Source organism: Myiozetetes cayanensis, unplaced genomic scaffold, assembly GCF_022539395.1.
Source record: "Myiozetetes cayanensis isolate MyiCay16 unplaced genomic scaffold, myiCay2020 scf1, whole genome shotgun sequence".
Lineage (NCBI taxonomy): Eukaryota > Metazoa > Chordata > Aves > Passeriformes > Tyrannidae > Myiozetetes > Myiozetetes cayanensis.
The window spans coordinates 68449096-68474171 of record NW_026086604.1 but is presented as its reverse complement, the minus strand read 5'-3'; the positions used below and the strand labels follow the sequence as shown (position 1 = coordinate 68474171).

Genomic DNA, 25076 nt, shown 5'->3' with positions numbered 1-25076 from the left:
AACAAGGGGAACACTGTAGTAGTATTTAAGATGGCATAATAAAGCTCATATACAGTGGTATAATACAAGTGTCTTTTTATCCTCTTTTCCTCTCGTAAAATGCTCTGAATCTGAATTGCTTTTTTGATTGCCATTGAGCTTTGAGTTGACTTTTTTCAAGTAAGTATGTCTTCTGATTCGAAGTTCTTCCTAACTGCAAAAATGCTTATTGCCAACTGAGAGACCAGTATTTTACAAAGTATTTCAGGAAATTCAGAGTGGCCTTTTCTCATGTATATCACTTTACATTTCCCTACACAGAATTTAACTGCTTTCACCTGCAAGTGCTGCCAGCACTCAATCTCATAATGTCTTTCAAAAGCTGCTCATCATTCTCAGTCTTGGTCCTTACTAGCTGGATAACTTAAGCAGGATCAATAAACTTTGTTGCTTTACTGTTTTTATTCCCAGGTCACTTAATATGATGAACATTGGTCCTCAAATACTCTAAAGCTGCTGCAACATTCCACTACGAGATGAGAGGATCATTTACTCCTAACTTGCAATTCCTTTTCTCTTTTCTTTAGTGTCAGTTATTTAAGAGTAAAATGACCTCCCTCATTATGGAATGGAGACTTATTTTCCTCAAGAAATTCCTCATGGGGTAACTTGGAAGCTCTGTGGAAACCCAGACAGATTGTATCAACCAGATCACACATATCCATCTGTTTGCTGAATGCATCAAGAGCACTTTAAGGGAGTTGTAAAGAAGGATTTCTGTTTTACTAAAGCTACACTTATCCTATTCATTATCTTTACAAAGATATAACTAGCTAAATTCTCTACTATTAAATTCTCTATTATATTTCTAGTAAATTTTCCAATATAGAAGCCACATGAAGAGGCTTATAATTTTATCTTCCCTTATACTTTGCAAACACCAACTCCACTTTTCAACTTTTGTCTCTGAATTTCTTCATGAACACCCAGAATGTGGCATCAGTAGCATTTAGCAATACTATTCAGTAATTTTTTTCTCTATTTCTTTGCTCCACATAGTAGAAAGAGACTTAGTACAGCTACAGTTGATAGTTATTTTACACAATCTTTTCTATTTCAGATAGCATTGCAGTCTCCAGTGCATAATCTTGAGAACAATTTGCACAATTGCTGCTCAAAGGAACTAGAGTGTGGTCCTTAGACACAGGAACTAAAATGTATTCCTTAACTGTTATTATACAAGCTTGATGTTGATTATCTGCCTATGTCAGCAACCTTAACCTGTGAAAAATGTAAAGCAAAGTTGAACTGTTTTACCATCCTAGGTAAATAGCAGACAACCCTCTGGCCAAATAGTAAGACAAAATAAATTATTTCTATATGTTTTTATGAGCAAAGGAAAAAAGATGCCATCATATTCATAAACTCTCAACATGTATAGAAATGCATAAATGAAATAAACAAGCTTCTAAACAAAATTTCAGACAGAACGACTGGAATAAAAGCACCAAAAAGATGTAGGTGCTAAAAGCCTAACGGAAAGTTTTGTAATTTTGTAATTACCATGCAGTATTTACAGCCTAGTATATCCAAAACAAGCAATTGCTAAATGAATTTCATCTGAAACACAAAGAAATAAATGTAATCTCCATTTTTAAACAGTTTATCAATAATTATCTATTTATCTATATCAACACAGAGATAGACACAGATATTCTTTGACCTTATCAAAATACTGCCCCTTGCCAATTGTGCAGGAAGGCCCCAGCTTCTTAATCTGGCAGTGTACACCAGTAAATGTGCACTCCAGCACCTAATATCCAAACTCTAATACAAAAACTATGTTCCTTCTTTAAGGCTTACATAGCTTAGGCACTTGAATAGTGTCCTAGAGAAAGAGTATCTTTAATAAAGATTCAATATCCCTGCCCTCACCACAAAAATGCTGTCAAGAGATATCATATACTGCCTGAGGATTTTAACAAGTCTGCCACAAACACTGGAGATCACAGCTAACACTCATGGCATCCTTAGTTAATTAATAAAGGCAAAGAAACTTTTAAAAATAACATGCACCATTCACATTTTCAGGCCTTTGTGCTCAAAAAGAAAACTGAACCAGAAAAATTAGGAAGACGTACAAACTTAGTCATTAATTAACTTCTAATCAACATTTTTAAACAAATTAAAAAGTCAGTCTCCCTGATTAAAAAGTGTTCTCCCTTCTCCTTTGGAAAAAATCCTGCTTTCGTATCCTTGGCAAACTTACAAAACCTGAGAAGTGACCTAGAAGACGCAATATTTTGTAAAAGTAAAAGATAGATTTTGAAAAACAGCTTTTTCCTACAGCAGAAACTGATTCATTGCATCCTTCCTCAGAATGTGAAAAAAAATCTGTTTCTCTCAAAGCAGATTTCTGGATGCTCCACAAAAAAACCCCAAACCAAAACAAAGTAAAACAAAAATACATTCACAGAACACTTAAGAGAGAAAGGAAATGTGTCATAAGAAAAAGGTTGAGAAGACCTCACCCAGAAGACCTCTTAGTCAAAAGAAACCTCCCTTCCTCTCTGAAAGATGATAAAAAAAACATGCATTCATATCTTGTTGACTTCTAGTAGACATTTCTGGCTTAGGTGTAACCTATGAAAGGGAGATAACTAATCTGAGTCCATCCACCCTTTTGCTGAATTCTGGGTTTCTTATTAAAACAGAATACAACTGTCAGATGCCCCCCATGAACTGCTCATTACCTTTCACCTTATACAATAGTACAGAAATAAAGTACAAAGTAGAAGGGAAGAAAATACCTACAGCATAAACCTATCCTGCCTCAGTACGAAAACCAAGCAAACCCTTCCTCTAAGTACGACTACAATAATTTCCACAACTAGGATTAACCAACTAGGTAAATATAAACTAATTGGAAACTTCTCCTTTTGGGAAACAGGACTGATCAGAGGGAAATTATGACAACAATAAATTACAGAAGATGCACAAAGGAAGAGGTAGAAGACAGTAAGCTGGTGAGAGCACTGTTTCTAGAGGTAATGTTAATAAAGGGGGTTTTAGACATCTGCCTACGATACATCTCAGTTCTGTAAGCAGCTGTGGTAGATGTTCTCATTCAGCTGTGATTCTTCTGTCCCTCAACTTCCATACAATTGCAGTCCCCGCTGGTATCATGCCTCTTCCATAAAGTGACCATTTTCATAGTCCAAGAAAATATGTGAGAAAAAAAGGCTGTCATCCACACAAACACAGATTCTTTTTTCCTAACCACTTGGCTGTTTCTCATAAGGAAAGCTAACTGTAGGAGTGTTATGATTTGACATACCAGATTTATTTGAAATACACTGGACAAAGCAAATTCAGGACTCACAAGGCACACAGACAGAGAGCTCTGCTGATGGCATCCCTACTGACACAGATGTACATACCAAAAACTCAGTCTACACTGTTCCTACAGGACCCGTATTCATCACTTTAGGGTTTAATTTGCAGGGAAATAATTAATTTTGAAAGCCTGAGGAGAACAGCAGTAACAATGTGATTTCATACCGATCAACATTATCCTTGCAGCTGGCTAACCACAAATCTGTGGCCTTCAGTTAAAAGAAGGCGGAAGAGTGGTTATCACTCTGTGAAACTTGCATAAAAGATAACTGCAAAAAACCCTGCTGTGCTGGGGGGACATTAGTGGAAGAAATGTTTGCTTTGGTCAAATTTTTATACTAACAATCTCAATTTAAACTCCTTTTGCAACAGAAGGTGGCACAGTGAAAAATAATATGATATTAAAATCACAGTGGCCAGATACTGAGTTGCTGAGCAACCAAACGTAGCTTCTGACATCTTAAAAGTTCAGAAAACATCAAGCTCCAAACTCAGCTTCCTAATTACGGACAGCTGAGCTAACCATTTCTGAAAATCTTGGCCACCGTTTTAAAATACATCTTACTTCTAAAGAAGATAATGAGTCACAGTTCCAAGTGGCTTCCAAGTCCATGCCTGTAGCATACACATGGGATATCTGAGAACTGTAAATTCAGGGACTGATTCTGAAAATTTGGATGACCCTATGGTTTAATAATTCTTTGAAGAAATTTAGTATGTTAATTATTATTTCAATGTAAAATTATTAATAAATGTATTTCCTTCATCACCTGTCCTTTACTTTTACTACTTGAATATTATTCTATGGTTCTTGCCAGCAGAATGAATTCCAGGAATGTTTTCACTACACGCTGTGCTCATTTGCAATGTCATTTAAAGTATTTCGGAGTTGCCTGCATATGGGCATGAATTCAATGGCTTCCAGAAGGACATTTCACTAGAATACTTTTTGTCCTTTTGACACACTGGTTAATATGCTCAAACAAGAGGGACATAAGCTTTCAATCCCTGTTACATTCTATTTATATTAGTTTATGAATAAAAGGACAGTGAACAGTACTGTGATACAAATTCTGCTGTGAGAAAGGCAACCCTACCAAAGGCAGGAAAATGGTACTAAATGTCTAGGATGCCTAACCCACGGTCCTGCTAGCTCTGCAGCACTCCTATGTCCAACACAGAAACACATGAAAAAGAAAGAAAAAAAAAAAAAAAAAGCCACCCTATATGGCGGTCAGTATAAGAAATCATCAAGATGGCAAAAATATAGCAATTACTGAAAATATCTTCTATGTAAGAAGGAAATTTGGCAAATTTTTAGTGTATCTTATTTTCTCCAGGGAAGATATAAAAGTCTCATTTACATTTGCTCCCATTAAAATGATTGTCTTAAAGCTAAATTTGCCATTTAGGTACAAAATTTGTTTATTTTAACAGTGTGCAACAAGAAAGAAAACTGCCAGCAATGATCTGAGTAAGCTCTCTTTGGCTGCAATATTCCTTCTTATTCATGTGAGTAAGGCTCTTTAATGATTAAGTTATAAGTGGTGAAAAAACATTAGGCTTGATAAAAAACTGGGTGCAAGTATTCTGCTCTAAAGTTACAGCCTTGACCAAGAATTCAGAGTCAATAACCATCTTCAGCAACCCGAGTCTGAGACCTAAATGGAGATGAGAAAGGAACATAAGAAGCAGGGCAAAAATGTATATTCCGTATATTAGTTTGATTATAGCAACATACAGGAGACTATACAAACATGAAAATAAACCTGGAAATTGTGTTGGTTTATAATGCAATCTTCTAAAAGTGTGAGTACAGTTCTTCACCTGCATTAAAAACAATAATACATTTTTTATATAAGCCCATTGTCTTGACACATAACAACTAAGATTAAAGTCTATGAAACAAATGTTAGAATATTGTATCTGATATATTGTCCTATTCTTCTATTAGTACAGGAATTTGACTGGCTAGTAACAAATCCCAGATACCTCCTGTTACATCTATATATTGTGAGACAGTGCTTCTGTTCTGAAAATCTCAGAAGCTGAGATAGCACACAGTTCGTTTATCACGGTCTACAAGTTGAACTTCTGACTTCTGAAGTTGACATCAGAGCTAGTACATTCATGAAGGCACTGAAGAGCCCTCATCTAATTCTATGTTGTCTCCAAAAAGCCTCATGATCTTTTTTTTAATAAACCACTCCTTTTCATAGAAGAGCCTCTCGAAAAAGTCCCTGAGGCCATCTTTATCATCCCCCTCACTTCAACTTCTGTATTTCCCCATACATGTTAAAAAAAATGAAAAATTAATTATTCTCATAAACTGACTTGCAGCACACAATACTCTTGACTTTGAGAGTTCTTCCAGGTTCTTCCAAAAGGGTAGTTTTTTCCAAGAAAAACACACTTCTGTTTTTTATTAAAAAAGTCACTGAACAAGCCTCTAAGGAGAAATGTGTAATCCTGTCAGATTTCACATGTGGCTTTCCTCTGTGTACTCTGTCTACAATGTTAGACTCATACAGGTCTTCTCTTATATTTTGTCTATATGGTGCATGCTTTTGGTGGGGTGTAGGGGAATCAGTTTACAGTATGCCCACCCTAAGATGGCCCCAAAGTCTTCTAGCACATCATCTAGAGCACTGTGACAGACAACAGAGACTGTCTGTAAAGGGTGTTCAGTTTTAGTTCACCCCTACACTGTTCTGATCTACTCTTTGGATGGTGTGGGCTCCATGTTGCAACTTCAGAAAGGAGGGGACCTCCTTGCTTCTTAAGCATCAGACCTCCTGAATTTCATATGGGAATTGTTACATAGCCTGGGTCTTTTGAAGAAGATTTTTTTCACGTGACTTCTCATTCTAAATAGTGTCACTTGGAAGATATTTAAAAAAAACCAGGGGAAGTCTCCAGGGAAGAAATCTGTAGACTCTTTTCTTTGACTCTGAATTCTTTTGCAAACTACTTAGTGCATGTTCAGCACACCCTGGACAGACATGAGTATTTTCTAGAGATTTAAAACAGAGGGAACTACCTTCAAATACACAGAGAAAACTAACATTGCTGCAATAAAACTAAGTTACTGCAGAGGCCGTATCCACAAGGAGATAAATTATTTTAAGCTCCACAGTAACAAAAGCTGCAATATGGTAAAATTATATTGCAGTAAGTCACTCACCCAGAAAAGTGAGTAGAGAGAATCTAAACGTACAGCATAAATTAAAACACCCTAGTCTTCATACACATGGGAATTTCTGATTGTAACCACTAGGCAGGGAGATGAGATACATATTCCTAAAGAATCATCTGTGTTTGAATGGCCTGGAACATAACAATGTTAATTAACATTAAAAAAATGGGCTTATTAGTTTGGAAAGTCAAACCACAGGTATTCATAAACAGCTGCAATATTTGATTTCCTACACAATTTTATGGAACTCAAGAGTTAAAAAAGAAAAAAAACCTTCTGAAGGTCAGAATTCCACCTTTTTCTTTTTCTATTAATGTGCTAGCTTCACTGGAAACAAACATGTTCCCCTTTTGCAGGATCTTCCTGTTAGTAACAGTTGCACATAAATAAAGTTTTCTAAACAAACATCTTATCTTTTTATGGAAGGAAGTCCATTAATAAGGAATTGACGTCCTTCCCTAAAAAGAAAAAAAATCAGTGCTAATTCTTTCCCATAAACTGAAGAAATAAACTTACACCCTGAGATTTTTTACTCTATTTTCACAGCAAACTGGCTAGTTTGCACGTAGATAAAATGGAACTGTTTGGTTTTCCTTATAAACAGTATCTCTGTTGCTACCTGGCCCCATAATATTAAACAATTAATCTCTTCCCTCATTTTTTGACTGCTTCATGAAACTTGTGCTTTATTTCAATTGTACTCCATGCATTCCGTTAAAACTACATGGCATCCTGTAAGCAATGTTCAGCCTGGAAGCTTCAGAAACACACTATAACTCTCTAATATTTTGACCTATGCCATCATTTTCAGAAACACGTCCTTTACTCAACAAATGCAGCCAAACACACTCTAGCACTTGTACTCATAATTTACTCTGCTTTTTGTTGGCGTTGTCAGCTACACAGGACATCACTTTTGCTCAAAAGGCACTTCATCATGGAAAATCCTCTGACACAACTTTCATTATTTCCCTTCTTCAAAATAGTTTTTCCTTCAGACTACGAAAATTTGAAGTTGACGCAGTACTGTATGCTACTTGCAATGAATAGAACACATACTTTTCTTCCAAAGGCTTCAGAAAACCAGCAGTTTAACCTATTTGCAACAATGATGAAAATAGAAATGTTAACATGTTTTAAGAGGGGTTACATTTTCAGCATTATTGTGCATCATAATTTAAAATCTCAGTGCCTCACTTCAGGGAGATCAGCTAAAGAGAATGGCAGAATAATGCAGTCTGTGATTACCATGCTTGTACAAATTTAGGAGTTATAATGCTATATTATTTTTTGTCCAAAATTACTATTTATCTTAAATACTTTAAATGTTTGACTCTGATGGATGCAAAAAAACCTCATAAAATATTCACAATAGGAATTTCAACAGGAATTTTTTAGGAAAAAAGTGCATCAAATGTTGCAAGAACACTGTTATTTCTCTTCAGCTGTGTGTGTAAATGAATTCTATTTCAGACACCTATTCCAGTTTTGAAAGACGAAACACTGCTCTGGTTCCAGTAATCACATTTAGATATCCTAAGAATGTGAAAAAAAAAAAAAATCCACAGTCCTATAAGAGTGTGCATCAAGTTTTCTTACACAATACTTCACTGGAGCAGGCATTTAACATATGTCTTAATGCAGATAAATAAAAAAGTTGCAGGCAGTGAGACTGAGCACTAGACTCCTCCTCCTCCTCTATGGTGAACTAAGATTCCTTCCTGACTCCATTTTGCACTAAGACAATTTGTTTTCCAAAGATCAGTCCACTGCAAAGGTGATGAGCCCTAAGCAGGTAAGAGTCAGTCCACATTACACAGCCTTGATGGTATTGGTTCCTTGCATTCCTATTTGGCATCCATATATAGCTTTACACACTGATTTTTGCAGTTTACATTTATAACGTAATATTCTTTGTTGCTGATGGAATCAGACTTTACATGCTTGCACATGTTTAGTAACATACATACCTGAGTGTCACTATAAAAGCGAGAGGAGTTTCGCCCCCATTTCTGTTTCATTCTTTGTAACTACTGCGGAACAGTAACCTTTTATAAAAGCAAAACCAGAGCACTGCTTTAAAAGGTCACACTGAACAACTCAGAAAACAGAACAGATACTCTGGTATCCCATGATAGCACTGGCAATAGGGACACAGGCAGTAGCGCACACACACGAGTATCTGGACAAAGCAGCACGTTGAAGGTTTTTGTCACTCAGTAGAACTGTCACCCATTCTCCAGGAATGCCCTTGCCAACAAGCATACTTAGTCGCCTTATACACTTATTTACTTAGTCACCTTTCCAGCTTTTCTGCCTTACTTTTAATTCACCCTCTTTCTTTTAGTTAATGCCTCACAAAACGTTTCTGATTTAGAAGGATTCTTGACGTGGGAGAAAGCTTGGGGCAGTCTCAATAATGATCAGTAAATATGTACACAACTCCAAGACTTTTGATAATTTTATTTTGTAAGATCAAGTTTTGGTCAGCTGTAGTTAGTGGCTAGCCAAAATATCTGGGAATGGCTTTAGATCTCATGATGGTACCCAGCACACCAGACAAAGAAGCCCATTCAGTGGCGTCAATGGTTACCTGTGCTGCTGTCTTTTCTTGACCTCTCACCTCCACGTTCGGCAACACTGGTGTCACAACTGGTGGAGGAGGTGCTCTGCGCTTTTTCACTTCTGGGTTTGCTGTCATTCCAGAGATGTTACCAAGGGACAGTGATGGACCCAGGCCACTGGAACGAGAATTCACCGAAGGGGAATTTGGTGCTGTGGAAAAACCCTGTAAATGGATTAACATCTTGGATTAACATCACTCTTTAAAAACAATGGGAAAGAAAGAAGAAAAACAAGACACATCTGGTTACCGTTTAAACAATGATATGAATAATCATGTATGTACCTCTGCCAAACCTGCTGAATTGCAAACTGTAACTTTTGGAAACTTCTAAAGGTCAAGTGGAACAAAGCTTACAGGCACTTTTAATAATACAGGAGGCACGATAAGCACCTACTGCGGTTTAACAGTAGTATTGATGGGAACACTACTGCTTGCTATTTAACTGCTATTTAAAATATAAGCTTCATCAAGACACATAATTACAGTTATACAAATGTATTTGCAGTGCATTTAAATTACAAGTATTACACACTTCTGGAAGCAAGATTTATTCTTAAATGAGAATGTTGTGTTAATAAAATGCTGTCAGCGTCCTAGGCTTGTCTATTTTCTTATCAATCTGCCTGATTTACCTTAGTCTTCACTGCAGATTTACACAAGAGATATTCTGCTACCAGTAAACTATTTCTAATTTACATGCAGAATCAAGCATAATCACTTACAATCTACCAAAACCAACGATTTAACTTGATGAAAAGAAGTTCTACTGACAGGCATCACCCTGGATTTTAAGAGGCCCAGATGAAAGGAGAAGCAAAAAACTTTTAAAATAATTCCTTAATGTTAAAAATTACTTTAGTTCTCATTGAAAACTTAATGAAATCAATGAAAAAATTTTATTGGATTTCAGATCAAGGTCTTAATGTATTATTATATTAATATACAAAGATATATGCAGTCATATAGTACTAAATCTACAAACATGAAAGACTAGTACACATGATTGCTTGAAAATGTGCATTTTGATTTTAGTTTTAACTCTTAAATTCAATACAATTTTTTTTAATTCTGCTAATAAAAATCTTGCAAAAACTTTTCCCTCAAAATCTGAGTTACCTTTTTATGTTTTTAATTAAGAAAACTTTTCATATTAAATTGAAGATTTTACTGTTTAATTAAGTTATGAGACTGTAACTTCTTCCCAGAAATATCATCTGTGGAAATCACCACTGATACCACTTCACCATGACCTGGAGCAGAATAGTTATTCTGGAAACACAGACTGATGAGAATGGTTGATAATGCTGTCGTTATCACAACAGAACATGCTACCACATTTGCAAAACTCACCCACCAAGGACACACAAAGCCTTCTGGTGGAATTTTGTCCAAAACCACAGAGTACATACTGGCAGGAAATAATGGCCACCACAAATGCCATAATTTTTGATTAATAAATAAAAAAATAATAATTATTTAAAAAGTAGCTCTTTGAACCTAAGTTCAACAATCTGGAAAGTGATGGAAAATGTTTTGCCTCAATTATACACCTCTCTCATCATTCTGGTGGATATCTGGATATCTGTAGGAGTGCAACTTGCAGTGAATTTGATTTGTGACATGGCATGATAATTCCTTTCTATGAATGCAAAGGGTAAGCTTAGGTAAAATTCAAAATATGGGACAGCAAGCTCAAAACCACAATTTTAGGATTGTTGAGGAAGCACTGATGAAGCATAACAGCTAAAAAACAGAGAAATGAATATATCTAATGAATGTATCTAATACAGGCTCCTGACTGCCTGGTAAAGTTCCAGGTAGATTCCTGTGAAAGCAACTGAAATGCAAACTGATTTGTGTCATCTTGCATTTACTACCCATGAAATAACCATCACTGACATAGGACGCTTTTGTTAAATTTTATGTTGCACATTGCATAGTACCTTTCACCTTGGAATGATATGTTTAGCACAAACAGGGCATGTTACCTGTCTAGAGTTTTACTGAAGGATTAAAGCAGTATTGGCCCCAACATTTTCATTACCAACTTCTCTGAACTGAATGGCATCAATAGCATCTTTTCCCTTCTAGTAAATGAAGAAAAAAGCTCAAAATGGAAGGTGGGGTTTAAAACATTAGGTCTAAATCTTATAAGAAATACAGCCTTTTCTTGGGCAGTGGAAAAAATAATGATCTCATCTGTAAGCTACAAGTTCTAAGTCATTCTCAGTGCATATTGTACCTGGCTTTATCAAATAAGATTTGTTTACTCTACAGAAATGACAGGGTTCACAGGGTAAAATACGAAGTACTCTCTTCTTTTGACATATTTTTATAAAACAACTGGACAAAATAATTTCAAAGTTCATTCTACAGGTATGCTTTAGTGACTGTATTAATTCTTTGCTTTTTCTTACTGGATGAAAAAGGTTAAGGAATTTCTAGTAAGAGACAAAGATGTATACAAGTAATAAAAACTCCCTAAGACTTCCCTAGTAGCACTACAAATACAGGGTACTGGTAAGAAGATGGGCCATAAGCAGTTTAAAATTAATATCCTATTCAATTCTATCTCAAGGTCTTGTGGTTGAAGAGCTACTAGAATCCTTTTCCAGGTAACAGATCATTGTAAAGGAATACAGTGATGAACAACTAAGCATTTTAAAGCTGGTTGGGTTTTCTTTTAAGTTTGGATTTCCTAACAGAAGATACAGGGGAAAAAATATAATACTCACATGACACTATAAATAGTTTAAAATAAAAAGACTTTAATGAAAGAAAAAAAAAAACCACTTTGGAAATTCATCTGTGTTCTCTTTTCCAAGTCCAGTCTTTATATAAAGCCCGTTATTCCCCTGCTAAGCATTTCAAGAATGCTCATGTAAAGACACTTCCCCTAAAATAAAAACTCACTGTGGCTTCCAAGGGAATGGAATGACAATAATTTCAAAGTAGTTTTGAAAGCCCTCTCATTCAGCAATAAGAGTTTTGTCTAACTGAAGGCAGACCTTCAAGCTCTCCCATGTGTGTAGCTCTTTTCCTTAGCTTTAAGAGGAAAAAAAACAACCTTGGACACAAAACACTGACACAAGTGGTTTTGGCATGGTTCATCTTTTGTTGTTAAACTAATCTAGAGGGACAATACCTAACCTAGATTATATTTTATGTTGTGTTAGATGCAGTGCAGTTTCTTTCCAAATCATGGGATTTTGGAGGTTTGGTTTTCAGGTAGTTTAGCAAGGCAACTATTAAGACCATGCAATATTAATCAAGCAAAGTTGCAGAGACTTGATATGTACATGCCAAATACTCCAACCATCTCTCATTTCTTGTTTTTCTAATTTCTTATCAGAAAACCAATTGAATTACTCAAATTACAGAAGTGTAAGTGAGGAAAGCCAAGCTCAAGAATTGCAGCCAAGGTTGCTGGCTAAAAAAGTCAGCCCTCATCCTCCGTTTCATTTGACAAACAGGTTAGCATGAATGTTCTGCTTAGAATCCAAATGAGTTCACCAAATCTGTTTCATAACAAAACCAAAGAAACAAAAAAAGAGGAAAAGGAAAAAAATATAAATAAATTCATAAGAAGGAAATTAATGGAAATTAATTATATAAAAAGCTTTTAAAAAAATGTCTCTTAACTTGTACAATCACAGTCTTTAGTAGACCACTAGTGTTAGAGCACTTTGCTAGCATTTCAAATAGCAATTAAGTAATGCAAACTAGCAAGAAACAATTCTGGTTTTTATTTTTCCTAAATTAAGTCAAAGCAAACCCAGAACAAAACCAGATACACCAGCACAGGTCAGTAGTCAGGCTAGACTCTAGTTAAGCAAGGGGTTGGAACATGTACTAAAGCACAACCATGGATGAAAGTTCATTTCAGTTCTGTGAAGTAGATTTTGGAAAGAGGCAAGAAACAGCTGCAATACCTACTTATGGTGCCCTCAGGTTTCACCATTGTTTCATGATAAACTTGCCAGCTAGTTTTTTCCCCTCATTACATTTCTGAAATCTATGGAATATTCTTTTTTGTTCTAATGTATCAGATGTTCTCCTTGGGGTTAAGCACAGTTTAATTTTAGGATTTTTTTTTTCTACTAGCTCTCTCTAATTGAAATTTAGGTCTCAAAGACGTTTTCGAAGGGTAAAGAGGGACTGTTAAAAAACCAGAAGTAACAAGGCTCGGAGTAACGTGGTGAGGTAGGCATACCAGTCCCTTTTTCAAAAGACACCAAACAGTCAGCTTTTTACAAGACCAGCAAAGTCCATAGCCTGCTGAACTCTACACATGACAGATTAAGTGCCTAAAGCAGAGGCCATTCTGCGTTCCAAGGTCATCAACCTAGAATGAAATTATAAAACATCTTTTTCAAACTACTCCCTTTTCAAAAATAAACAGAAGTTTTGATATCTTAGGAATACTTCTGAAAATTTTAATGTCATATTAATAAATGTATGATTAATCTATTAAAATATGACTGTACTGCTGTGAGAATTCCATTTTACAAAAATAGATGTGCATAAAAATGGAAGTCAGCTTATGTTTGTTTTCAAATGATATCCCTCATATATAACTCTCTTACTCAAAGCCTGTTGTTAGCATTTCCTTGATTTTCTGATGACACTAAGTGGTATTTAAAGGTCAGCAAGGAAGAGACTGCAGATTGCCTGTGAGAGTGATTTGACTTCCCGTTCCCTGTTCACACCGGTCAATAAAAATTTTTCAAAATGTCAAGTTCTTTTCTTGTGAGGTTCCTACAGCCAGGCCTTTCTTCCGCAGCTCTTTGCCAAAACTCACATATTTGAACTCCCAGTCTTGTTATGCAATTTCCTTCTCAGAAGTTTTTAAATCAAAAGTAATCAATTGAGCTGTTTTTAAGCACTCAAAGTACCAGATGTATCAGCAAAAAGTAAGGGTTTTATTTTTTCCAAAACAGAGACCAAAAAATAAAAGTATCATAAAGGATATAATTTTTTTGCAAGTGTACCATGGGTAAATAGGAAAGGTAAGATTTAAAGCAGGCAAACAAGCTCAGTGGGAGCAAAAACATTTATGCTTCTTGGACATTTAATCTCCATTAATGCAAACTTTTATTGTTTTTCTGAATGATACCACACCTGATTACAGCTGGCCATTTATAAAATCAGACAGGTTATGTCAGACCTACTGCACAAACTGAACTCAGAGGCTGCTTTCCTTGACATGATACTGATATTACTTATACAAGCATTAGATTTGACAACACTGAAACTGAATAAATCTAAGCTCCTGCTTCAAAACTAAAGCATAATACTGCAGTCATGAGATTGCTGGGAGACATAATTAAAAAAATCCAAAAAAATAAAACAAAAATTTGTGACAACTCAGATTTTCTAACCAGCCACACTGAATAGTTTGTTTTTTGTACTCCCTGAAGCACTTGTGCTGCCTGCAGTCAGAAGGAAAAAAATGTTAACCTTTTCCTTCTCTGAATTAAAAAAAAAAAGCATTTTTATGCTATTTACTTTATTGCTTTATTATCTCATTTCATTTTCTATTGGAAGGAAATTATCTGGTTACACATCACATTAGTAAAAGATAAGCCAGTATTTCATTTCCTCAACAGTAACTTACTCAGGCAGTCATGTGTTGATTTTATGTGTTTGGCAAGTAGGCTTTCAAGTTTTTACTGTAAAAGTTTTGAGTTATACTTTGAAGTCTGTACAACTACAGTGCTACCTTAAGTTTGTATTAATCTATTATAGCATCTAGATAGCAGTTCCAGATCCTGTGGTCAGGGCATATTTGGTAGACACCAGAACTTACACAGCCAGAATCAGAAACGTCTGAGAACGTTCTGTCTCCTGTGCCGCTGCCAGTTCTCCCTCAGTGTGGCTGACCACATTCCTCCTATTTTAGTACAAAGTTTGTCAATCAGAAGTCCTAGCAGTGCCAGGTGCAAGGAGGTCACCTCCTTTACAAAGTCATTGACTTTATCTCCCAGCACTCAAGCAGCATGACTAACCTATCACTGCAGAGGTTACTAAAATTTTCCCATGACACAGGTCCACACCATCTGCAATTACACTGTTTTTCTTCTTAACTGTCCTTATCATTAATTTTTTTTTCCTTGTACCTTAACTGCTATTTCCCTTCCTAGAAGTTTATCTAATTACTTCTTGTCTTCAGTTAGGCAAGCTCATGTGATGAAAAATGTCTCTACAGCTAAGAGTACAACCTTAATTTCCAGCTTCAACTGATTTATGTTCACAACTCCTCTGGTGTCCAACCTTGTTTCCAGTAGAAAAGGTGAAAGAACAACCACCCAAGGGTGGGAACTACAAAAATGGAAGCCTCCAGGAGAAAAGTTTTCTGAAACACATGAAGGGCTTTAGATTCACTGTGAATTTCTCAGTAGGGAACAAGTGTGGGTGGGTATTAACTCTGGTCCCATGCATTACAGTGACAACAAAGAGGGTGCCCAACTAGAGAGAGCTTCCAAGAACCTTTCTTAGCTTTTGCTATACTTCTTGTGTATAGTACATATAAAAAAAGTGAAGCAATATCAAAAACTCATTTTCCATTTGGAAATCAGATGAATACTGAATGAATACACCAAAAGTCCAGAGTAAGCTGATTACTTTTCATACGAACTGTCACATATTTTATTTTGAAGACTAGGAATATAATACTTTTGCTCAAATCATTAGTAGATTAGAAAACATGGGTTGGGAATACATGCATTTCAGCTAAGCATAAACATGTCTATAAATTCTTGCAACTATGAAGAATCAGAAGCAGTAAGACCAGCTGTAGCTACTATTATCAGTACCTACTGATACTACCTCCCTCAGTATTCTGCAAGTCTAAGATCACAACTTTAATCTGAGTTCTCCAAGAATGAATAAAGTATCATGGCACATATAAAACAGTGGGATGCAAACCTATGAATTCAACAATGAATATACAATAATCAAATAAGTCAGAGGTTGTAAAATCATTTACATTTTTTCAAGATTTTAGGACAGATACGATTCCTCAATGCTTTGAGAACTGAAGTTTTTAAATCATCTCTGGTGACTTAAAATTCAATGTATTTCCTCCAAATAAATTCCCCTGTTTCCTGTTTCACTCTTCAAATTTTCTCAAGTCAGACTACTCTTCATGCTTAAAAAACCTCTTGCTTATTACTGCTACTCAATTTCACTTATGTCAATCTGAAGAAGTCATCATGTCAACCTGAAGAAGTCATAATATAAAGAGAAATGGATGCAGAATTTTTTTCCATTGCAGCAGTATATGCAGAGAAGGGAGGTCAAGTTAACTGGATTTACACTGTGTGTTTGTATCACCTCTTCTGTTTAAGGGACAGTGTGTTTAAAACAAATTAATATTTCTTAAAGAAAGTAGCATTGACAGAAGAGGGTAGCTATGTCTCAACAAGTCAGAAGGTGGGAGCAGGCAGAATGCTGCCTGGTACTAATGAGAAGACCAAAACGTTTGGAAAACCAATCAGTATTTGGAAGACACACACATAGATCATTTGTGTCCTCTCCTATCAATCTGGATACTGAACTCATTGCAGTAATCAGTAAAGCATGTATCCTGTGAACCAAGTGAATCACTAGTGAGTAATTTATTAAAAAGAAAAGAAACACATCTTCTTTGATTCAGAGCTGTCACTGAATAATAAGTTCCTCTCAACTCAATGCAGTGAAAATACATTTGCTACAATTCTTTCTAATGCATAATTTATTTAATTTCTGTCACTTTGTGTTCTGTGAAGGAACAAAAAATTGTTTGGCTGAAATCTGAAGCTATTTAGACACAAATGAAAGAAACTTAGGTTACAAAACAAATCTTTTCTGAACAAATGTGAGTGTATATTAAAAATGCAAACCTCAGCTCATAACCACACATGCCAACATATTTTCTACTTAATATTCCACTTTTCACCAGATTCTCAATTTGTAGAAATACAGCTAAAAATCTATGAAACTTGAAATTATTGGGAGATACTTCAAAATTGGTATAAATCCAATAACTTCCATGAAATAGTCATAAGCTTACAGAAGTGTCCAATATAGGTATCTTTTTAAGTGGATATACTAAACCCAGGACATTTAAAAAAAAACACAAGCATCTCCAGTCTCTTAAAATACCGCTTTACAGTAACAAACATCATAGAGAAATCACAGACATATATGCACAAGCTTCCCCAACATGTCAACTTCCTTATGCCCTGATTGTGCAACGTGTCTGATACCATCAGGCTAAATGACAGCACACAAATGTGGGTTCTTTTTTAACTTTCTGGATGTGTGACGCATTTTGAATACCCATAAAATGTAAATACTCTTGCTTTTGTTTTGGATATGTAAAGCCTAGTGAGACAAACCCATTCAACATAGAACAGAAAACATTTCTGGATCAAATGTTTCTATGCTATTTGGTAGTTTAAATGAAGCATTGCTACCCATCACTCAGGTGGAGGGTAGGAGTGCAGGCTGCAGGCACAATCTGAAGTGAATTCCAAAGTCAAGTTGCAGGTGACAGTCTGGGATGCCACCAAATGCTTAATGTTTGCATTCCATACAAGTGTAAAATGATTTATCTTGACTTTCAGAAGTGTGTGGACAAGTTTGTGTCTCTTTTTTTTCTTTTCCTTCTTTTTTTAATGTTGTTTTGGGAAAATACTAGAATCAATTTACAACTAAAATGCACCCTCTTGGGGCTGATTTACATCTTTCTGGTTAGGCTGCTTAAAATTTTTCTTCCACAAGTCCAACACTTTTTGTCACAATGCACTGTCAAAATATGTCAGCCTATAAAAAAAGACCATATTTTGAAAATCAATTTTTCATAACTGTTAAAAACACAAATGTGTAAAGCCACTATGGGAAGAAATATTAAATTCAAACAATTCCCAAAAAGGAACAGCTAACAAAAGACAGACGGTCAGCAAATTCAGCTACTCACATCACTTACTTTTTTTGATAGCTATGTGCTTGTAACAAGAGATCTGCAGGGAGTTTAGTGAATCACAAAAGGAAATAGGAAAAAACATGGAAAATACTACAAGTCTCTTTTTGTATATTTGTCCAAGAGGAACAAAAGCAGACGTGAAAGAAGTAGGAAAGAACACAGGAAGTGAGGACAGAAACAAAAACACAGTGAAAAGTGAACACGTTCACCAGATTTGACCAGACAGTAAGTCCCTGAAGAAATTCAAAGGCAAAACTCTTAAAAAGAAGAGAAGCATAGCAAAAAGAAGAAGACTTCAGTGAATGTGATGGTAAGAGTACTGACTTATATCCTGGGGAAGGAACAATGAACTAAGAAGACCATGCAAGACAAAAACAGTATTCTGCAAGAAAACTTCATGATTGCCCATACATTAGCCCAGAAAGATGGTGATGTTCATGTTCACTTGTCATGAAAACAGTGAGAAGTCACATGAACAGAACTCAAACTGGGAAAGATTTAGTACTGAAGGAACTGATATATAGATTTTTGAATGTGTAATACATGTTTCTGTGGTATGGATTAAATGCATATTAAGACATGGAATGAGGCAGAATAGAAGAAAATAACCAAAGAAACATTTTAAAAGCTACCAAGAGAGGTCTAAAAGCCAATGACAGACCCCAATGGAAAAACTTATTTTAAAGAAACCCGAAGAAGGGAGAATTACAGAGGAAAATTCACATGGACTCCAAAATTCAATTCAATCCCAGTATAGAAAGAAGACAGAAAAATATTAAGCCAGAAGGAAAACAAGGAAAGAACACTTGGTCTTTAAAGGCGAGTAATCTTGGAAGACTGAGGATGGAAAAAGCCAAATTTTTCTAAGTCAGAAAAAGTTGGTTTTTCATTTCACTTATACTTTTGCACTATGTGAAAATATGTTCTCTCAATCAAACAGTGTTGAACAACCAAGCCAAAAATAAAAATCTATCTTTATTAATGGTCTGGCAATAGACTGCAGGAAACTGAGTTCAAAAGGTCAGAGACTGACAACAAAGAAAAAAAGACATTTTTCCACCGGTGTTAAGTCTTCATCAATCGCAAATAACCACAAAAGGGATCAGAGGTCTTGAGCAAAATGAATTCACCATTGCAATATGAGTTTATTTTCTCTAGGATTACTAATTCTTTTAAATCAATTAGCCACTGTTTTTGGTTTATGGAAGACAGGAGTTGTTACATTTGCAATATATGTCCTTCTGAAATTCAAAATATTTTAAAAATTATTGAAGAGGAAAGTCTTCTCAGCAAATTCTTTTAACATACAGAAACTATCAAACCACTAGAGTTGATCATCTTCAGTATATTTTCATTGTAGATATGCCAATTTGTACTGGAGGAGGAGATGGAAAATTTGCTTAAAACATACAATTTTCAAAATATCTGCTCTAATGTCTGCACAGCCAATTTTTATGTTGGCCAGAATTATGAATGGAATAGTTCCTGGCATGAGTTTTTTGGGTGTGTATTTGTTTGGTTTTGAAGAAATAATTTCTGGTTTTTACTGAAAGTATTTTTATTCCAGTTAAATTGAAAAGTGTTTTCTCCGCACTTTAATGAAAGTGTTGTCCTTACTCAAGTTTTCCAGAGACAAAAAAAACCATTAATGATCAATCCTCATAATCTTTCAGCGTCTGATGAAATTCTGACACATATGACTTTTGACCTCTGAAAATTTCTACTTATCATAGCTGTTGATGAATGGAGAAAATCTACTGAAATTCAAAGGTAAATTTTCACCAAGATCTTCAGAACTTCTCTAAAGTCAAAGGAGTTGCTCTGATTTACTCAAGTTCAGGGATCTGGTTTCTAGCTCCAGTCCCTATAATCCAATTCTGACACAAATACTTTGTTAATTCAGAATGCAGTTGTGCAGCTTTTCCTTTTGAAGTATATGGTGACTGTGGATGTTTAGCTAGAGGTAGACAAACACCATCGTCCAACTGTCAAAGCAAATTTTCAAAAAGGAACCTTTACACTTTGCAATGATAAAATACTGCCAAAGATATTACTGAAAAACAACATAACCTCTGAAGACTTTAAAACCTAAATTAGAAAAACAAATCAGCTTTTGAACTCTGAAATTAGTGCAAATCTTATAACAAATCCTAATTATAGAGTCCCTAAGAGGATTCTAGCAACGTGAATCAGAAATCAGCAGCTAGGAATCTTACTGTTTCAGTTGGCTCTTTCAGACGTCTGGGTGTGCTCATGTGTGTGTACATAACCCTTTCATACAAACACACATAGCTACACATGGACAGTTTATCCCTTCAATTAGCTCTTTCTGGTATCTGTATGTATGCTTGTGCCTGTGTGCACACATACTTACTCTACACTGAGTACAATATGCTGAGTCTGAAATCCTAAGGGATGGTCTAAGCAAGCTCCCAAACTATCTGCTGAGAACTTCTGACTGCAAATAACAGCACTGGAGCAGACCAAGCCTTTAAGTAGATATGGTAGCTTTCTGCAGAAGACAAAAACAAAAGACAAACTCATATAGTGTTTACAGTTTGATGTTTGGGTATTGATGCCAACAAACTATTTTGAATTATAACAGCTGAATATTTAGCCCCAGATCAACATCAGTGGTTGGGAATACACAGGCGAAGGGAAGGAGTCAGGAGGACAGGGTGTAAGAGTGAAAGGTGAAGAGAAGGTTTAAGACAATACTCTCCTGCTGGACAATGGGTAGAACACATCCAGCTGTTGTACAACTCACCTGTCTCATAAATACTGCAGAAATTAGGCTTCTCTCATTAAAGGAGATGAATAATTTGAATAGAAAAATACATATGCTAATACTTTGAAGAAGTCACAAGTGAATTAATTTCAGGATCTGAATCTTGCAAGACCATGAAATTAAGATCCAACTTCCTCTCTACCCTGGAGGATTTCCAAAGACTATCCTCTTCGGAGAATAATCAATACCCTGATCATGTTGGAAAAAGTCATACAAGTTCTTTAATTGAGTTCAGAGGAACAGGCTGAGAATGAAGAGGCAGACCCTCCCTCTGAATTTTCTTTGAAGTAACGCTTCAATACTATTCTAACATCCTTGTCCTTTCATTTTTTTCCTACTGTGATCACTTGTTATTATCCGTTTAATTCTAACTTCATCTAGACCACCCCATCTTAGTCTCCACAACCACCTGAAAGGAGGCTGTAGCTAAGTGGTGATTGGTCTCTTTTCCCAGGCAGCTGTCAGTAAGACAAGAGGGCACAGTCTCAAGCTCTGCCAGGGGAGGTTTAGGTTGGATATTAAGACGAAATTCTTTACAGAGAGGGTAATCAGGCATTGGAATGGGCTGCCCAAAGAAGTGGTGGATTCTCTGTCCCCGGAAGTTTTTAAGATGAGACTGGATGTGGCACTGAGTGCCATGGTCTAGTAACCATGGTGGTAGTGGATCAAGGGATGGACTTGATGAACTCAGGGGTCCTTTCCAACCCAGCTGATTCTATGATCTTCTAAATAAAAGTGAAGTGAGAATATATGATACTGCAAAGTGACTGAAGTACAGCTGTGCTGGAGACCAAGTTAGTTCAGCCTTTTACCACTTTGTATATACACATATATAAATTCATAATTTTATCTTCCTTTGCAGTATAATATAGCCTGCTGAGTTTCTCCAAGTCTAAAAATTAAATAGTATATCCTTAGGACACCAGAGCTTGACTTGTGAACATTTATTATTCCCCGAAACTACTTTTCCCACTGTTTCCTTGTTTCCTTTGTGAATTTAGTGTGAAATACTAAGAAATTACAGCTCTCCAATCTATTTATTTCCACTGACTGGCATACTCAAATTCAATGGAGTGCACTCCTGACTGTTCAGCTGTGGCAGAAACCTTTCAAACCCAGTCCCAACTTTAACTGACACAGAAGTCGAAAACCTATGGAAGTAGGTACAACATATACCTATGCTTGGACTCTAACTGGCACAATTACAGCTTGAACAGGGTAAGCAGTGCTGAGAATTCAGCTCACTTCTGGGTATGCACTGCTTCAGATAACAAAGAAAAACCTGCTTTTTGCAACGAGTTATTGGTTGGTGAAAGCCACTCCCTTCCTTTGCCACTGTTTGCAGTTCATCTTCTACAAGACTTAACATGTTTACTTTGGGGTTTTCTCCTTCCCCAGTGAGAAAATGCTCTATAAATCAAGCAACTTGAAGGGGTTTATCCGCGTCAACTGTCCATCAAAAAGGAACAAAAGTCTTATATTTTCAGAGATGACTGTGAAAGTATCAGAAGATCTTTGAACATGCAAAAGAGAAGCCAAAGTAGCACAAAGAAGAAGAATTTTAAAACGGACTAGTGCAGATAGCGGCTAGCAACTCAAAAAAGACATGGTCCAAAGCCAGTTAAAAACAGCAGGAATTTTTCCACTGGCTCTAGTGAGTTCTGCATCAAGTCTCCAATGGTTACTCTAACTGTATGATGCCAAAACACAGTAATACTCTAAACTATGCTGCCAGTGTCATTTCTCCAGGAAATCTTTTTCTTCAGTATACTTTCAAGCTCAATGAAAATCCTAACAATACCAGTAGAAAGCACAGCTCTGATTTTTTAAACATAAAATTTGGCTCCAGATATCCGTACTTTAATCTGTTAAAGAAACAAAGAAAGTAAAGGACCTCCAAAAAACCACTTGTGAACTGGATCACAACAAATGGGCAAGGAGTCATTTTAAAAACCTGATCAAAACACAGGTTAAAAATGAAAATCCAAAAATCTTAATGAAGGATCAGATACCCTACACTGAAATATAGCCTAGTTTTGTAACTATTTGGCAAGGGTTTAAAAAACCAAAACATATGACGTTAAACAGCATATGAACATGAAAACGACCCTACACCACTTTCACGCTTAGTATGAGGCTTTCTTTTGATGTAATATTCAGGCACAGGAAATTAAAAGTAGAACACTATATTAGGTTTGCGATCTAAAGCAAAAATACTAAGAAGTCTCAGTGTTGTCTTTCCATAGATGGAGGATAAAGTGTTGTGTTTTTTTCCCTTAATTCAATGAGGTTACACAGAATATATTCTCCCAATCCCCTTTTTTTCTCCCCCCTTTTGGGAGAGGGGGGAGGAACATGCCACAGCTTTGGATAGGCAAGTTGCTTTTAATTAAATACTAATTAATAACTTTGACTGACTTGTACAATTGCCAGTATTTTTAGTTGATATTGTCTTTCTGACCTGTAACCCTTAAACTAGAACAAGAACCTTGTTTAACATTTGTTAAATTTAGACAGCACCACTATCCACTATTACCCCCCTCCCGCTGCTGCTGCACTAATCTCCCATGCCAGCTGCTCAAATGTTTACATTTGAAGGGCTTTCTCTGTTTGTGCAGAAACAGTCTCTGCGCAGTATCTCTCATCTGTACATTTGCCAGAATCAAGGCAAGAAAAGCCTCCCTTCTGGAATTCTTGATTAATAAATAGTCTTCAATGTTTCTTCTTCCCTTCCCCCTTCTGTCAAATCCATTGCCAATAGGCTTTTACAACGCAAACCTCCCCAGTGCACTTTACTGGCCTGACTCTTGTCCTATGCAAACATCTGTAAATCAGAACAAGCTCCATTTAGAGTCAGTGCAATCACACCATCTCTGCGCTGAAACTGGGAGAGACTGAAATCTAGACGAGTACCTGAGTATTTGCTGGGATGAAAAGAATAAAATGTTACAATCAGAGGAGAGGGGTGTGGGGAACCTAACACTAACAACATACATCTATTGGTAATCTCCCCATCTCGTTATGTCAGTGTACTTCAGAGACTACCCACGCAGCTCATGACCTACACACTGGTCGCACCTGGCTCACACCAGGTCACTGAGGTACTGAACCAGCAAAACACTTAAAGAGGTGCTTGGTATAGCACTGAAAAAGTCAGTGGGCCAAGACCTACAGCTACTCACCTATTTAAGAGCTCTGCAGGGCTATGTCTTGATCTGCTTTCTATTCTGACGTCCCAGCTGTCCACTTCCAAAACCAGAAATACTTTCCTGGTTTTGCCTATGTTGAGATTTGCTTAAAAGTGTGACATTGAAAAAAAAAAAAGGAACTGACTGACGGTATTACTACCTCATACTATTGTAAAAGCCTTTAAAAAGACTGAGTGCTATTTGCCACATTTTCCCCTCTTCAGCTTGCATCCCAAAATGCTGCTGAGAATTCATATAGTATTAAACATTGCTGAGTAAGAGAAAAATAAATGTCTGAAAGTATTTGTAATCCTTTCTGCTAAGCTCAAAGGGGGACGATCAGTATTGCAGACGTATGTAAAAGACTACTAAAACCTAACTTAATAGTTGTCTATTAAAAAAAAAAGAAAGAATGTGAAACAGCTATATAGACTACAGGCATTAGAGGGCTCTTTTTGTGGTGATGAACAACTGAGCAACACTCACAATACCCAGTGCTATACAGTCTTTGCACCATAGAACTCCTTGAGTTAAAGGAAAACTGGTAAAGGCCACTAAGCCTCGTGTAGGTTTGACTTTGCATGACAGAACTAAGCCATAAAGTTCACTTAGGAAAACTTCCCCATCAAAGTAAAATGCATTGTGTCCTGTCAGCAAATGCTGTTTTGCAAATCCTCCCTCACCTGCCATAAGATATTATTGAGACATATGGTTTCACACGCTACCAAGCAGCTCAGTTTTGCCAACGAACAATAATGCACAGAACAAATATGTGTGGAAATCATGAGATCATCTAATTAAAAGGAATGTTATTGTATGCCACTACTTTTAATGAAATCGAGTCTTCACTGTCCACAGAAGAGGCTGGAAAGAAACCAAATCCTATTAGCGTTCATACCCCAGAAATTGTTTGCAAAAGAAAAGAAATTATACCT

At 36.2% G+C, this 25076-nt stretch overlaps 1 protein-coding gene across 1 annotated transcript in view; it reads right to left on the bottom strand.

Moving 5' to 3' along the window:
- COBL (cordon-bleu WH2 repeat protein) overlaps positions 1-25076 on the bottom strand; it is a 156370-nt gene that overhangs the window by 65578 nt on the left and 65716 nt on the right. Inside the window, 1 exon segment of the mRNA XM_050321972.1 lies at positions 9165-9359. Within this exon segment, the coding sequence (XP_050177929.1) occupies positions 9165-9359 (195 nt within the window).